The sequence below is a fragment of the Lates calcarifer genome, linkage group LG23 (genome assembly GCF_001640805.2).
Source record: "Lates calcarifer isolate ASB-BC8 linkage group LG23, TLL_Latcal_v3, whole genome shotgun sequence".
Classification (NCBI taxonomy): Eukaryota; Metazoa; Chordata; class Actinopteri; family Centropomidae; genus Lates; species Lates calcarifer.
In genome coordinates this window covers 6,521,285-6,537,578 of record NC_066855.1, presented here as the reverse complement: position 1 = coordinate 6,537,578, position 16,294 = coordinate 6,521,285, and the positions used below count along the sequence as shown (strand labels likewise).

At 40.7% G+C, this 16,294-nt stretch overlaps 2 protein-coding genes across 2 annotated transcripts in view; one reads left to right on the top strand and one right to left on the bottom strand.

Moving 5' to 3' along the window:
- Positions 1 to 1,646, bottom strand: part of LOC108875915 (myoferlin-like) — a 29,149-nt gene extending 27,503 nt beyond the window's left edge. Inside the window, 2 exon segments of the mRNA XM_051066183.1 lie at positions 594 to 711; positions 1,547 to 1,646. The gene's annotated coding sequence lies outside the window, so the exon portion shown is untranslated.
- Positions 1,622 to 16,161, top strand: LOC108875886 (WD repeat-containing protein 49). The gene is made up of 17 exons (XM_051066181.1): positions 1,622 to 1,706; positions 2,251 to 2,373; positions 2,463 to 2,634; positions 2,732 to 2,778; positions 2,868 to 3,005; positions 3,190 to 3,378; positions 4,082 to 4,273; positions 4,377 to 4,850; positions 4,969 to 5,118; positions 6,930 to 7,114; positions 7,843 to 7,991; positions 8,719 to 8,867; positions 8,949 to 9,160; positions 11,532 to 11,668; positions 12,276 to 12,328; positions 12,485 to 12,611; positions 13,836 to 16,161. Exons 3-16 carry the CDS (start codon positions 2,535 to 2,537, stop codon positions 12,572 to 12,574), a joined length of 2,265 nt encoding a protein of 754 aa, XP_050922138.1. The 5' UTR covers positions 1,622 to 1,706; positions 2,251 to 2,373; positions 2,463 to 2,534; the 3' UTR covers positions 12,575 to 12,611; positions 13,836 to 16,161.
- Positions 16,162 to 16,294: the final 133 nt, after the last annotated feature.

The following is a 16,294-nucleotide window of genomic DNA, read 5'->3' as shown; positions in this document are numbered from 1 at the left end:
TTCTATTTAATTTCTGGGAAAATGCACCTTTGCAATCGTTAATTGGTGTTCAGTTAATGAACACTTGAAAACTGTCCAATTTCTGCACAAATTAACAATTTCCTTTATCATTGCTATCACTCCCCTCTGCAGTGATCCAGCCTGTGGAGTCAGTCCTGCAGAGAAACTGAGCCCCGAACACCTGCAGCTCCTGAGAAATGCATTTACTTCTCCAAAAGCTGGAGCATGGATACAAGAAAACAGGCGGAGTGGGAGGAGTGGAAAGAAGAAGGGAGGAAATGAAGAGCAAGGAATGAAGTTTGAAGAGTTTCGAGAGGTTCTGAGGACGGTGATTGGTCCAGATATTGAGGACACGTGGGTTGAGAGATTTTTCAGCGAGGTAAACAGAAATAAAGAGATGTGTGTTTGAAGAACAACACACAAGCTACATTACACATTACATTTCATCAGCATGAACTCATCATGCCACTCAAAAAGTTACAGGATGGCTTTCCAGGTCATGATAATGTAGGAGCACTGACTTCTGACTTCTCTATATCCAGGTAGATATCAGTTGCACAGGACAGGTGAGATGGCAGCAGCTGTGTTCTTACCTGCTTCTGGAGTACACTGAACGAGAGCGCGCCTCCAACCCCACAGCTGCTCTCCTGCGCTCCCAGCCTCAGATCAGACACTGCTCTCACAACAAGGTAGGAATTCCCCAATCTATCTCTGGTAAATTGAGAAGAGATGGTGCATTGTTGTAATTAAAGCTCATGACATATTTAAGGACAAGTATGAACATCACTGTAGTAGTAGAGACAAAGGCTGCATCCATTATGTGCCTCCCTGCCAGCAAGTGCTTATGGAAAGTATCAAGTCGTACAAAGCATCTCCTCTGCAAATAATCTGACAAATCTCTGACAAATAAATGTAACCAAACATTCTTACAATTACCATAACAACACCAAAACTATCTAAACCTAAAGCTAAATTAATCAATAACATTTTACACATTGAAATATAACATAACATTGAATTAAATTATTACATTTAATGATGTCACTCATAGTGGCAAGCCAACATTTTTAATGTTATTTTTACCACTGAGTAGCATCAACATAGCTTTGTAGGATGCTTTGGCAAATTATTTAAGTCCCAAAGGTTTACTGTACAGTTTTATCTTATTCTTCACCGGCTTCAGCGATAGCTTCAGTGTTAGTAGTGTTAACATTGTTAAACAATTTAAAACAACTTAAGTATTAGCTTCGTAGCTTTGTAGTATTAGCACAGCTAAACAGCTTAAGTGTTAGTATCAGTGTTAGCACTATTAAACAGCTTAAGTGTTAGCTTCAGTGCTAGCACTGGTAAACAAGTTCAGTGTTAGCTTCAATGTCAACAGCATAGCCTTTCTGCTCTGCTAACATTGCTAACTGTTAACTACCGAACACCAGACCAAAGTTAGCAGCTAGCTAGCTGAAGAGAGTCAAACATTAAGCAAAAAAGATGGATACTGTTTTCAGAATTTGGCATTCAACGAAACAAGCACAGTAAATATTAGACTTACGTTGATCAGGTAGCCAGAAATACGACTTCACTGGGAGGAAAATATTGCTGTGTGTCTTAAGTTGTCAAACGTTTGCTAACATGCTAGCCGTGTTAGCCAGGCTTTCCTTGCCCTTTAATGGTCAACAATAGGAATTGCTTAGTCTGTTAGTCATCTCCAGGTGAGGTTATATATTTTATATGCTTTTTTTGCACAGCAAGCATTTTGACTCATCAGTACAAAGCACACAGGTGTTACTAATTACATCAAAATGGCTCAGTGCTTTTGAAGTGCACCTGTAAGCAGTAACAAAGCGAGTGTGAGCTGGCATGCACAATACATTTGGCCTTTAGGTGAATCAGCTGAGTGTAATTAAGCCATTTTTATTATGAACAACTTTTCCTATTGTGACATCTCAAGACGTCTTTACTAGGCAAGGCCCACGTGGTGTAGTGGGGCTTGGGGTGGAAAGGGCATTGTTGTCTGCCTGTATTTTTGACCATTTCTAGGACTCACCAAAGTCAGTTAAATCTTAGACATAGGCTCTAACAAATCAATAATACTGGTATATAAGTGTGAAACTTTACTCACTATATTTTTTCCATCTCTCTATACTAAGTTTGTTCACTTTCTTTTCCATACACTCCCTCTACATACTTTTCTACAAGTTGTACTTTATTTTCTCCACTAACTTTTAAAAATTAATTATATTTACTCATCTGCAGCGGGAGCCAACAGTGCGTGTGGTTGCTGTTTCCCATCCTCCTCCACTTCGCTATATAAGTGTCAGTAAAGGGGGTCAGATCACTGTCTGGAACAGCAGCCTACACATCCTCAAAACGTTTGGGGTTAGTGACATCATGGTACCACTTTTACATTCGCATGGAAATACAGCACTCTCACGCACTTTTTTTTTTTTTTTACATTTATTTCTCAGCTTGCTGGAGACCCAACAGAGGAGGTGGCCAACACAAGGAGGTTCAGAGGCTGGACCACTGATGCAGTGTATATGGGCAATGTCCACAAAGTTGCCATAGCAACTGACTGCAGGGACTTGCACTTTGTCAATGTCTCCACAGCCAGTGTATTTGAGGATGTCCACCTATTTGGTATATTTGATTGCTAACATGTACTAAACTGTACTGAGTGATTGCTGATGAAAATGACTCACTGTACAAAACTCTTTTGTCTCATTGTCGCTCCAAGGGTTTCGTAGTGTCCCCACGGCTCTTTGTTACTGGCATGACGTCCAGGTATAGTCACTATTCCTTTGAGATGTTGGATGAATTCATTCTGAAAACAAGTGATTAATCACTTAAATGAATGTGGTTGTCCCTCCAAGTGTCCAGAGCGTTCACCTCTGCTGCTACTGGGGGATGAAAAGGGAGGAGTCCACCTGATGTGGTTCCTGAACCCCTCTAAAGGTTTTTTTAAGAGTTCCTCCAAGAAGCCAAACAGCCCACACAGGATCTTTTTCCCCGTAAGCTTGACCTATCTACTTTCTCTCACCTCTATTTAATTACTGAACTCAGTGTCTGGATTTGCAGATAAATTTACCTTGCAAATACCCAGCAGAAACCACAGAAGACAGACAGCAATGACGCACACCTGTTGATTACACTCCAGTTATGCAAACAACTCTTGAACATTCATTCTCACAACAGGACCTGGGTGAGCACAGCACCTTGGTATCCTACCGTCACATCCCCAGCATCCACCAGGAACCGATCAACAGAGTGATGTTTGAGCCAAGCGCCAATGTCATCATGACATCTTCAGAAAGTGACACCACCTCTGTGGTCTTTTTGAGTGTGACACTAAAGCGGGAGCCGTACATTTGGAAAATGAATCAGGTAACTTACATCACAAGGTCAATTTGCCTGATCAGATGATGGATTAAAGATTATTATGCACTACGTATTCCCTTCAGTAATTATTAGTGTGATTCATAGTGTATGAATCATAGAACTTGAGTGAGAACAAAGTGTAAAAACTTTTCTAGTTACCCACTTTTGATGTGGATCAAGGTCATACCGACATGTCGGTCACAGTACTCTGGGTGACACTGACCTAACTGGGTGGGTCAAGGCATTGAAGGTCCTTGCATGGCACATGCTATATTACATAACTTACTCAGTGAATTACTCCTAGCCAGTTTTATCAAGGAGAACAAATATGAGATGTGTGTCAAGTTACTCATTTATAAGTTTGTCCCCACCTGGCATGAAGTGGCCAACAGTTTCACCAGCTGTGGAGAAAAGAAGTAATGCTGTTGCACAAAACATTATTAAACTGGGTGGTCATGCTTCCTGTTATGCACAATGGCTTTTTTTTTTTTTTTAACAAGCCCAGTCATTTTACACTCCAATTAACTGTCTGGACATTTTAACGACAAAGCCAGCCTTTAAAACTTGCCAACTAATGAGACCAGCTAACTTGATTTGCTTCATTTTCCAAAATACAGAGACATTAAACACCAGTTCATCTACACTTCTGTCGACACCAGAGCATTGTCTCTTAACTTAGTGATTGTTGGTCTTTTTGTCTCTCTCTCAGGGGGCCAAATGTTTTGACTACAATGAATCTCTGCAGCTGATGGTTACAGGTGGTTGTGACCGAGCAGTCAGACTGTGGACTCGTTTTGTGACCACACGTCCTGTAGCTACACTGCTGGGTCACCATGCCACGATACTGGATGTTGCAATCTATCAACCTGTTGAGCAGATCTTCAGTTACTCCAGAGATGCTGTGAGTCGTTAAAGATGAATCTTAGACACAGTAAACTGGCCTGACTACATGTGTGTGTATTAACTAGTACATTGTTTGTTTTGGGTTTTTTTGTCTTTGTCAGGAGCTGAAGGTTTGGGACATTTCCACACATCACTGTTTGAAAACTGTCCACCTGCATTTCCCATGCCTGCAGCCAGGTCGAATCCCAGAACATGGCAACTTCCCTTTCCTTCTGCTGAGTCCTCCTCTTCCTGAAGAGACACAGCCTCATTTAGTGGTGGGATGCAAAGATTACCTGGCGCTGCTCAGTCTGGCCGAAACAAGGAGAGGAGGGGGCGGATGGCTGACGGAGGGGGATGCGGGAATTGGACCAGAAATTCAGAGCGGTACGGCTCTCTCCTGTGCTCTGTACAACCCCACCCTGAGACAGGTGGTGACTGGACATGCCGATTCATCTGTGTCTCTGTGGGACGTAGAGACAGGTAGGAGGGGGCTTCAGATCTTAAATGCTCATGGAGAAGATGAACTCCTCTGCATGACACTAGACTCTTCCCACAGAAGACTGATCACTGGGGCTCGCAACGGCACCATTAAGGTTCGAAATCTCATCTTGTCACCATCAGTTTGTACAAAAACACAATAAACTGGCAACTTATATACAGGAAGTTTCAGTTTGTTAATAAGTAGTCCCTCTTGCTGACCACTCCAAGCAGGTGTGGAACTTACTAAATGGCCTTAACCTGCACAAGCTGGAGCCTGTCACCAACTCTGAAGTAACCAGGTTGACCTGTCTCCATGACAACAAGCTGCTGGCTGTGGGATGGAGCCAGCAGATCGCTCAGTATGACATTGCAGCTGCCAAGGTAAAATTAAAGTTGCTTTAAACTGATAATCCACAGCAGCTCCAAATAAAGAAATATACTTTTCTTTAAAGAGTGACCTAACACCAAGCTGAAAAATAGCATTTCACTGCCCTGTTTCACTTCTGATGTTCGGTGTGGTCATAGGGTCCTGGAGTACACCTGTGCATCACTGCTGAAAGGTGAAAAACCACTGGAGAAGAGTTTCTGTTTATAACTGATCCAGCAAAACTATATTTTAACCTGCTTTTCCAGGTCTTACCTTTTTATTGTTTTTAATTAAAAGACAAAAGATAGGCAGGGTAAAACATTAAAGATATATTGTAAAGTTTCTTGTAAACTGTTCCTTTCATGATGCATTGCTACTAAAAGCACAACTCTGTATCATCTGTAAGTCTGAACAACTATAGCTCCGTAGCATTACATATCAAACCAGAGGTAGTAGTGTGAACATTCAGCATGATTTTGACATAGAAAAAAGTACAAACAAAATAAAACAAAAACACCAGAAATTCTTACATTTTTTTGTGCAAAACCTCCATGTCTGGTGGATCGATTCAGGCGGGAAAATGCTCCTGGACAGGAAGTAATTTGTCATATTTCTGTCAGTAATGGCCACTTGTTTGGAAAAATCGAAGAATACTAGTGTAACTAGTGCGAGCATTGACAGAGATCGTTATAGGACAGACAAGGAGGGAGTACCATCTACTAAAACAGAATCACTGCATCAAATATCTTATAAAAGCTTTTGATTGATAGGTGAAGTTGACTAATGACCAAAAAGTATAAATATATCAAGATGTTAAAAAAAAAAACTGGTCACCCAACCAGTGTCTTAGCCTTGAAACATTTGCTCTTCCACAACTTCTTCCCCAGATGTTAAACGCAGGATGATGAGTCCCATACAAACAGCTGTCACCATGGTGACTAACCTGATACAGACTTAAAACCAAATTATCCTCAGAAAATATTTCCTGCAATAGCAGCACAAAACGTATTTGATCGACTTTGAATGTTTCTGTATTGTTAGTAAAAAACATGATTACAGTTAGTACAGATAATAACCCACACTCACCTACGCATTTAAAGATGAAGTATTGCCAGGGTCAGTATAAACACCAGAATGAACTGCAGTGTGAGACAAAAGTCTGTGTCTGCAGACATGCATATTATCACACCTCAAATTCCTGTGTTTTTTACCTCTCAACCTTTAAGTACCATCTGTGCTGTGGTTAAATTCATCCCTTAAAGACTACAGTAGCAACATTCAGTATTTATGCTTGTCCAGCAAATTCTTGATGCCGCAGTCCTAATGTTCCTCATTCTAAAGCCTCCTGTGTCTGCAGAGCCAGGTTTTTGAGAAAACATTTTGGGTCCAAACTGCTTAGGAATGACTTGATATCAGTGAATTACCTAAAATATGATTACATTTACACATCCACCTGGTGAGATCAAAGACATTTGTGCCATGCAAGACATCTGCACCAGTATTTCTGTGACATCCACCGTGCTGAGCTTCCAGTCCATTTCAAAGAGCTGACCTCAACATTCTTGCCCAGAGGTGTAAACAAAATCAGTAAACCAGAGAAGGAAATAGAGCTGCTTTCCACAAGGCAACACAAACAATTAGATGTTATTTTAGACCATTTCTAAACTGTCAAACAGTGAGAAGTGAGTTTCACAATTACAACCAGCAAGGCCCATGCACACATTAAAGACCAAAGACAACATTTCACTTTGTTTTTGTGGAAAATCTTCCCTACGTTCGCACAAAACTATTTAAACTGCTGATATTCAAATAAATGTTTCCCTAGGACCTGTATGTGAGAGCGGACATGTCATGGAAGTCCGGCGGCGTCCATAAGTCAGACATCCTGGCCGTGTGTCACTGCTCTACTCTGGGGGTCGTTGCCACAGCAAGCCATGATGGAGAGGTCATCATATGGAGGCTGGAGACACAAGGACCACTGCTCCACCTGCAGGGAGAGGCACAGGCAGGGTAAGGAGACACAACCATGCCTTGGTGTGGCAATGTGAACTCATTATGAGAGAGACAAAGACTGACTCATCCCTTCATCTATCACTTATAATATCATAAACACCAATTAACAGACGTTCGTGTGTTCATTTGTTTATATATTTTCATATATTGAAAATGAGATTTTGTTGAACACAAGGCGAGACATGCATCTCAGTGCTGTACCCCAGCACTCTTTATTAATTACTTCACACTCTACGATAACAAAACAAAGGACTGCTGTTAATTTAATTGAAGTTAATTTAATTTTAGATTAATCTTCTAGTTATTTGTGAAAAATATGCATTGTAATTTCTTAAGTCCCAGGGTGTTGTCAAATTGCTTGTTTCTATCCAACCAACAGTCCAAAACCCACAGATATTCAGTTTATTATCACAGTAGACAAATCAATTTTGTTTGAAAAACTGATTTAAACGATCAAGCACTGATCAGTATAGTTGTTTTTCTAATTTTTCTATCAATTGGCAACAATTTACTTTCACTTGTTTCTATTGTGGCTCTTAATGTAAAGATAGCAAAGATCTAGGAAACCAAATGTTTCCTACAGTACATAATCATCAGTAACAGACGCTGTTTTCCATGAGCCAAAATTATGGTGGTTCATTATTTTAGAACTGCACCCTTAGTGGGAGCCAACCTATACTTTCTGTTCTTTCTGTTGTTTTGTTTTTGTCTATTTTGTTGCCCAGCTTGTGCGACTCGGTGCCCCCTGTGGACAGCCTCTTGTTCCTTCAGCATCGAGCTGGCAACAGAAAGTTAAGAAACAGAGGTGTCCTGGTGTCATCGCAGGCTGGCTGTCTGTCCTTCTGGAGTGTCACCGGACAGACACAGACTTATGGTGAGTAAAAAAAAAGGGCCTTTCAGAAAAAATAAATGGATACAAAGTTAAGATACATAAATTTAAAACAGATCTCTAATGGTATAAGGGAGGTGGAAGCACTAAAGTGTACGAGCAGTTGACAAGCATCCGTCAGTTTTAATGATCCTCCCTTAAGATGGATTTACAAACAGCTAGAGCAGTGACAGTCAGGCTGAACTGTCAACTTGGCCTCCTGCCTGTACCATTCCTGGCAGCCCACAACTATGTCTCTTTCCAGATCCCATCTGTGTTTAGTGGTGTGGGATTCATGCACTGTGACCACTGCATATGTGTATGAGCGAGCATGTGTGTATCTGTGAGTACGAGTGATCCAGTGCGCATTTGTATGTGTGTGTGTGTGTGTGTGTGTGTGTGTGTTTGCATTGGTCTGTATATGTGTCCATGCATTTTTCTAGCAGAGAGGAATTTGAGATCGTGACATAACAAGGAAATATGTGACATAACAGAAAGCATTAAAAGGTAGCAATTTGTCTCAAAAGCACATTTGTCATTTAAGTCAAAACGTTTTTCTTGAAATGGCACGAAATCTGAATATAAATAGATTTGCTTGCATGCGACTCATGTGAACCAACTGTACTCCCTGTGGAACCGCTCATAAAACCTTAGAGAAACAAAAATTCATCTAGATTTCACTTGATTTACTTACATTTGGAAAACTGCATTCTTACAATTCTCATTATCCCAGGTCAGTTTTATGCTCCAGAGCAGCCAGGTGTGCGTGTGTTGAGCCTGAGCTCAGATCAACCTAAAAACACAATCCTGGTCTCAGGAGACACAGCAGGCTGGCTTCAGATATGGGACATCTCTCACTATGCACTGGACATCCAACATGAGGTGAGCTGGAGTGAAATCAAGAAAAAAATACAATGTGTACTGTAAATCCTCATGTATTTATAGTATTCTCTTTCTACACAGACAGTCTGTGAACGGCCTACTCTGCTGCAGTGTTGGAAGGCACATAAGAGAGAGTTAGTAAGTGTGGAAGTCCTCGAGGTGGCTGACAGACTGTTCGTCCTCACAGCCTCGGCTGACGGTTCAGCTGGACTGTGGACAAAGGACGGAGATCATGTGGGATCTTTTGGACGGGAGGTGATGTGGAATATCACTGATGCAGCTACTTACCGGACGTGAGTTTATGAGTATATCTCAAATAACAGGAAGAATGAAAACTATTCAGAGAGAGCTTGGAATCAGCAGTACGTTGAGTGACCGTCATGAGTGCATCCATGATAAAACTATGTTTAGATACATGAAACAATATCACAACAGGGGGGAAATTAAACATGACAAAATCTAAACACTTCTTTTTTCAAACATACTGAGCACTGAGGGTTAACAGATTGACTCCCTGTGTTTGTCAGCGGCTTGCTAACTCTTCCATAGTTGGAGCATCGTGGCCATGACGGCCATAAATGCTAAATATGGCTGCACACATGCTGCTCTGAAGCATATTCGATTATACAGTTCAAATTTTGAGGATGACGTGTATAAACATGGCAGTCTTTTTTGGGATTAGATCATTCAGTTCTGCTCAACGGGTAGCAGAATGTACCAGGCGTATCAAGGCTGCCAGTATCAGATACAGGACATGCAATGTTGTCAACAGTGAGCCCTAAATTATATCTAATATACAGAATGCTGTGTAGAGGGACGCATCATGGTTGAGTCCAAAAGACACTTCCCTCGTTGTTTCCACAGCCGTTTGAGTCTTTAATAGAAACTTCAGTTTTGGTTAAAGGTCATAAACTCTGGCTTGGCTCGGACCTTTGCTGTGTGCTTGTCTGTATTTCTGTCACATGTTGGTTAACATGGACCATAACGGAGAGAGCTGTCCAAAGTAATTTCATTTTAAGAGGACAAAAAAGTGCAGTCACAGTGAAAGATAGAGTCAGCACAGGCTTAAACACATAAATATACATCTGAATATATGAGGCTCACTGACGAGCAAAATCATTATGTCATTAACATTATGGTTTAACGCTTGTCAGGACACGCAGCTGACCACTCTGAATGAAGACGTACCACATGGGTGATTGTATTGAAATTTAAATTGCTGGTTATGGTGATTTAGTGCATATGTGTGTGTTTAAGGAAGAGAGTGAGAGAGAAAATGTTAGTGGTCTAAGAGTCCTGATTGGTCAACCACCCACTGCTAGACACCATTCATGTCTTTGCTGTAGCTCTCACTTAAATTTTGTATAAATCAGATTTTTTTTGGTCTAAACATTAACTAATCAGAGAATGATATATCTACTATTAAATATGTTTAGACCCTGGAGATCTATTTTTTTTCAATCTACTCAGTTGAGTCTCATATTTCAGTACACCAATCAGGATTTAGCAACATTTGAATCAAAAACTGTCACCAACTCTGATGACAGTGCAGTTTTCACAAGAAATAATAATAAGGATTTTTTCCCCTGACTTTAATGTTGATTCCTGCCTATTTAGTCATGATGTTTTAATGTAACTGAGAAATGATTAGGATTCAGGAGCTTTGAAAAAAGTGTAATTTTCCAAATGTGCATCAACAAAGCCCATATGTACATAATTAGACAAGATATATCCTAAGACACTTGTATCAACTTGTACATCAACAAAGTAATATTATGATCTGACAGCAGCTCAGCATCTCTACAATGATGTCTGATGGGGAGAGAAACTTGAGTGTTCAGACAGTCTGACTGATTGTAAACATGAGTAAACAACTGTTTAGCTAAATTATCGGGAGGAAGGAAGCTTGTCTGGAAACTAAATGTTTGCCTTCGAATAAGTTCGGCTGACAATGGGGACTGCTTAGAACCTGTATAATCGTCTGAGTTCCTGTGTTTCATGCCCCATTAACTTTGCCACAATCCCAGATCTCAGCCATTATTTCAGCATTTACTTAGTCAGTTTAATCTTATTGTTACTAATAGGAATTAACAGCCACAACGACTAAAATAACACCCAAGTTGTAACAAACTGGAATTATCCTTTAAATTCTTTGTAGCCTAATTTTACCACGAACACCTAGAACCATTCAGATGTGTTTTTTTTAACAGCTAATCAAAGTGGAATTTCTCTGTGAGCTTTTATTAACTTGTACATCCATGAGGTTGAGATCTTGCATATGTTGGAATTATATTGTCTGTTTTAATTTACCCAATAAAGCAGTCCTAAAATGCACGCGCGTGCACACACACACACACACACACACACACACATACAGGGAAGGAGCACGCAGAGTACTCAAGGGCAGGCCAGCTACACCACAGAGATGGAGAACAGCTACAGCTCTGGTTTAAATCAGATCTAACAACAAACACCCTCACAGATATCGGACTCTGTGACAAAACATCATCCAACAGATGATCACTGATCCGAGTCCTGTCTAGTGTCAGGACCTTGACACAAGCCCAAGCTGGGGAAAGCTCTATCTAAAGTAAATAGCTCTGTGTTTGCACAAGTGGATTCCCTGCAGCAAAGGGTGATATCCTTTGATTCTGACAACCACAGGGAGACGCAGGACAACCTGAGGGAAGACGCAGATGAGGAGAGGACAGAAAGTGACAGTGTGGGGCCTGACAAGGTCAAAGGTCGAGCACATGACCTTAGCAGCAGTCAAACTTCACAGGAAAAATGCAGTCCTCAAGGTAACTACTCAGTGCAAACAGGTGTTTTACACACACACACACACAGATATCCTCTCCCTGACCCAGGTCTGCTCCAGCCCCATTTGGCTTCATGCTGGGAATGTCCCTTCCAGTAATTACCACTTTTGTCAGAATCCTATCTACGTGTGCAGTAGTGTGTGTGTGTGTGTGTGTAGCTGCCGCTTGAGATATCCATAAAAAGGGGTTAAACGCACAGGTCAGGATGGCCTTCCAAGCTAATTAAACCTGATACTCTGATTCAATCATGTCCAATTTCACCACATTATGAAGAGAAGAGTCAGAGCATTCTTCACATTCTCCTCCTCTGAAGTCTGGAGCTCAGCTTGGGAACATTTGGGCAATGTTCTGCTCCAGAGACACGGGCCAGAATTTTTAAAATGCTCAAGGTTTGTGTGTGTTTGTGTGTGTGTGCGTGGCTGTGTGTGAGTGTGTATCTGCAAGACATTTCCTACACTTTCCTTTCACAGTCTGCCCGTTGCTCAGAAGTTGCCAAAATAAGCGATTAACTGTGCTCTCTCTGCAACCACACCCAGGCAGACACGCACATTATAACTCACTTAATGTTGTCTCCTGTCATCCACTTCAGCTTCGTGCAGCAGCCCAGCAGAGAACGACCACGAGCAACCTCAGCAACCCATGGTAACCTGCAAACACACAACCAGCTGCTGATGAGTGTAAACACTGTGGATGTTGAAACCACTCACACATACACTTGTCATTCTCATCTCAGTTGTCTTCTTTCCATCCCTCCATGCATGTTCATTCAACCATCATGTGTGCATCGGTGTGTGTCAGTATCTGTGCGACGACCTGTGCCAGACGGTAGCTTCATGCCGTGAGAGGAGACGCCTGTTTGATGACAGTGACCACAGCAATCACTGTTGATTGGCTGAGTTCGCCTCATCACACTCTGGTCCTGCAGGTGAGTTTTGTACTGATTACTGAATCCTTTCCATTCTTTTTTTTTCTCCTGCTGCTTTGATGAATACCTGATCTTTGTGTTCTATTTGTGCCCGAGTGACTATAATAAGAAATTATTAATCTATTTCATCTTTTTAATTGCATCTTTCTTAAAAGATACCAAAAATTACATAAGTTAACTAATCAAACTTAAAGAAATAGTTCAGCATTTTAGGAAATGCCTTTTTGTTTGATGAGAATATTGATACCACTCTCATGTCTGTATGGTAAATATGAAGCCACAATCAACAGCCAACTATCTTAGCCTAGCATAAAGACTGGAAACGGGGGGAGCAGCCAGCCAGGCGCAGTTTAAAACAAAAAACAAAAAAAAAAAGGCCTTAAAAAAACACAAAATTCCTAATTAAAATGTTACATCTCCTAATTAAAGGATAAGTTGTGGTTTGATGGGGGGTTATGTGCTGGGCTATTTAATGGCAAGATGCAGAGTCTTCCTGGAGTCTTGTCCTCCCTGTGAGGTAACCAAGAAAAGAGACTGGTATGTAAAGAAGAGCAATTCCCAAAATGTTGAACTATTTCTTGAGTTGGACAGACATGAGTGGTATTAATAATCTAACAGAACTCCTGGCAAAAAGCCTATAACCACATTTCCCAAAATGTCAAACTCATCCTTTAACTATTTAATCTGTTGTTTAGAAAGAATGCAAAAAACATGCAAATGAAGTATCAAACTGTCACAGTAGCTTGTCCTCTAGGATGTAGCAACTCAGAGCAACAGAATGTAACGCCTTTTGAAAGAGGAAGAGACACATTCTTCCTCTTACAAATGATAAGTTTAACTTCTAAACAATAAAACACACCCTTGCTGAATTCAGTGCACTTGGTGGATTTGCTGACAGTTTGCTGACTTTATGACTTTTTGGTACTTGCGCTGCTGTAAAACTACAAATTTTTGCATTATCATTTTAAGATACCATTACCTAGCTATTTTTGCTTGTGACGTAAAGTGGCTGCTGTTCAGCAAAAGTTACAAAGCCTTACTTGGACTCAGAAAACGCTCTAGTTTTTGCTGCTGCAATGACTACTTTCCCCCACGATTTCATTAGCTCTCCACCTACATTTTCTCTTACTGGTGCTCTACCTAGTTCAAGACAGCACTATTTTATTTTCAATGTATTATATAAATCTTCTATAGCAGGAGTATTTATTGTCGTTGCTGGTCTAGGTTTGAGGACATCCAATAGTGGCTACCACAAAAATACTGGTCAGCACACGTGGCTATAAAAGGCTGGATCGATGCTGGAGGAATGTGACGGCGCAGTTCCACTTCCTTTCGTCTCAGGTGCTGTGGCTACAGCGCGCCATGGTCAGGCTGCAGTTCTCCAGAAAAGCGTGATTGATGGGAAGGGATAATGAAAGAGGGATACAGAGAGGACTACTGCCATTCTATTTTAGACACATATGATGGGAAAAAAAATGATTTCTTTCATTTGTGTATTTGCATGTCTTTCCCTCTTTCTTCTTTTCTTGTTTCGTCTTAACTGCTGCTTGTATTTCTCTTGATCTCTCCCTCTGATGAGCTTCTTCATCCTATCTCTGTCTCTGTCGCTTAATTGTGACCTTGTCCCTTTATACTCAGCGTTGTGCTGCCACACTGTGCTCTTGTGGCTTAGACATGGAAGAGGCTTTTCCTGTAGCTGCCAATTCATGTGGACTGACCACTGAGAGGTCAGAAAGGATGTTAAAAAGACTCCCATCGATTCATCTCACTGCTTTTAATGTTTTTTGAAGGAGGAATGTCAGAAATGCCTTGATGATACTGCTCTGTAAACTCTACTACATATTTCTGAAAATTGTTTTCTGAACCTGGAGCTAAAAAGCCTGTTCTTCATTTCTTTCTTCTGTTTTACTTATTCCTTTTTCCAAGAGATGCATCCACTGCAGATTTACCTATAATCCCCCAGGTGTGGTAGCAGACTGGCAACACAGGGCTGGGTGCACAGCATCTGGAAGGAAAAATGAGCTACCTACCTGTTCAGTCAGATATATGTGAAAATACAAACTTGGACAATGTTTTCCCCCTTTCCTCTTGTTTTATGGAGTTCTAAATTTAATCTATCTGTTACATATGTTAAATAAATACTGTGGTTTTAGGATTTTTCTCCTGCAGAACAGGCCTGTGATATATACTGCACTGTCTTTTCTGCAGTGTATGTACTGTCTTTTCCCCCACATGGTCTTTCTCTTGCTTTTAGCTTTTTTCTTATTCTGTTAGGTTCACTCCAAACTCTGCTTATAGTTCCTGATGTTTGGTCCATCTCTTACTAATACCATATCTTCTTGAAGACACTGTTTTTACTTTTTGGAAATACTAAACATGAGCTAGGCAGCAGTCAGTTAGCTTAGCTTAGCATAAAGACTGGAGACGGGGAGAAAAAGCCAGCCTGACTGTTAAGAAAATCAGAAAAATCAACCAATCAGTACCTCTAACACCCAGTCATGAACACATTATATGTTGTGTTTAATTCCCATAAAATCATATTTTTGTTTGCAGTGCTAAGCTAAGTTAACCAGGGTGCTGGCTGTAGGTTTATATTTAATGACAGACGTGAGTGGTATTTATTTATCTTGTCATGTCACTCTCTACTAGACACAAAATAAGGGTATTTACCAAAATGCTGAACCTCAGCTTTAAAATCATTTTTAGCTGTGCATGCTCCCTTTGTCTTTGTGCAACAGCAGCTTCACATTACCCCAATTGTTGTAGTTCTTTTATCAGCAGAGTGAAATTTCCTGTTATGTGAGACTTCTGGGTCATGCAGACAGACATCTAGACAGACAGACATCTGAGCCATCTCACTCACTTATCTCAACACAAGCCACCCTGTACTTATCATCACAGCTCTGCTGAATTGCACAAATTGGTGACGCAAGATTCAGTGCTCTATTTCTGTTTGCTTTCTTTCCATATTCGATTCTGAAACCTCTTTGCATGTTCTCGCCCGGTCATCCCTAAAAACCGGGTTATTTTAAGCACCCGTCTGGATGTTTTAGTTGGGGGGGGGCAAGCACAGAGCCCTTTCTCGAGTTTGTTTCTCAGGGATAAATACAAACAGACACAGCTGGGACAAACAGGGTAAGTCATCAAGACTGCACTTTTGCCCCTGTAGACATCTTTAAGCATTATTGAATTTCACCAAATATGTTGTGTTGTCAGAAATCTCATTTGTCTGCTGCTGAACACAGATGGTTTGATGTTATATTTGTGATTAAATTTTCAACCAAAAGTACACATCTTTACCTTTGTTTGTGCTATGAAATAAAAACTAAATGACAGACTCTTACATACTTGAGCATTTTGCAGTTTTTTGTCCCTCAGGAGCTACAGCGGGACATTTAATCGTGGGATTTTTTTGCCTTAAAAGTCACTTTGAAAATACAGTTTCAGAAAGACCATGTACAACAAACAGAAACTTAAATGGAAAGCTCATTCAGTTGTGAAAAATATGGCCTCTGCTTGTCTAAAAGCAGATTTTTTTTACATGCATTTGCATTAAAAGAACAACAATAACCTCTCTTGTTTTTGTAGCTGGGGTCTTGCAGGGATAAGTCACCCACTTAGGCTCTATGTGTGTGTATATGTGTATGTGTGTGTGTGTATGAGAGTGTGTGTGGAGGCAAAAC

What these genes read in the sequence shown, in the direction of transcription:
- LOC108875886 (XM_051066181.1), top strand. Translation starts at nt 2,535, where the DNA reads ATGGGCAATGTCCACAAAGTTGCCATAGCAACTGACTGCAGGGACTTG. An exon ending in ATGACATTGCAGCTGCCAAG is followed by an intron (nt 5,119 to 6,929) that starts GTAAAATTAAAG and finishes ATGTTTCCCTAG; the next exon opens with GACCTGTATGTGAGAGCGGA. An exon ending in GGAAAAATGCAGTCCTCAAG is followed by an intron (nt 11,669 to 12,275) that starts GTAACTACTCAG and finishes CATCCACTTCAG; the next exon opens with CTTCGTGCAGCAGCCCAGCA.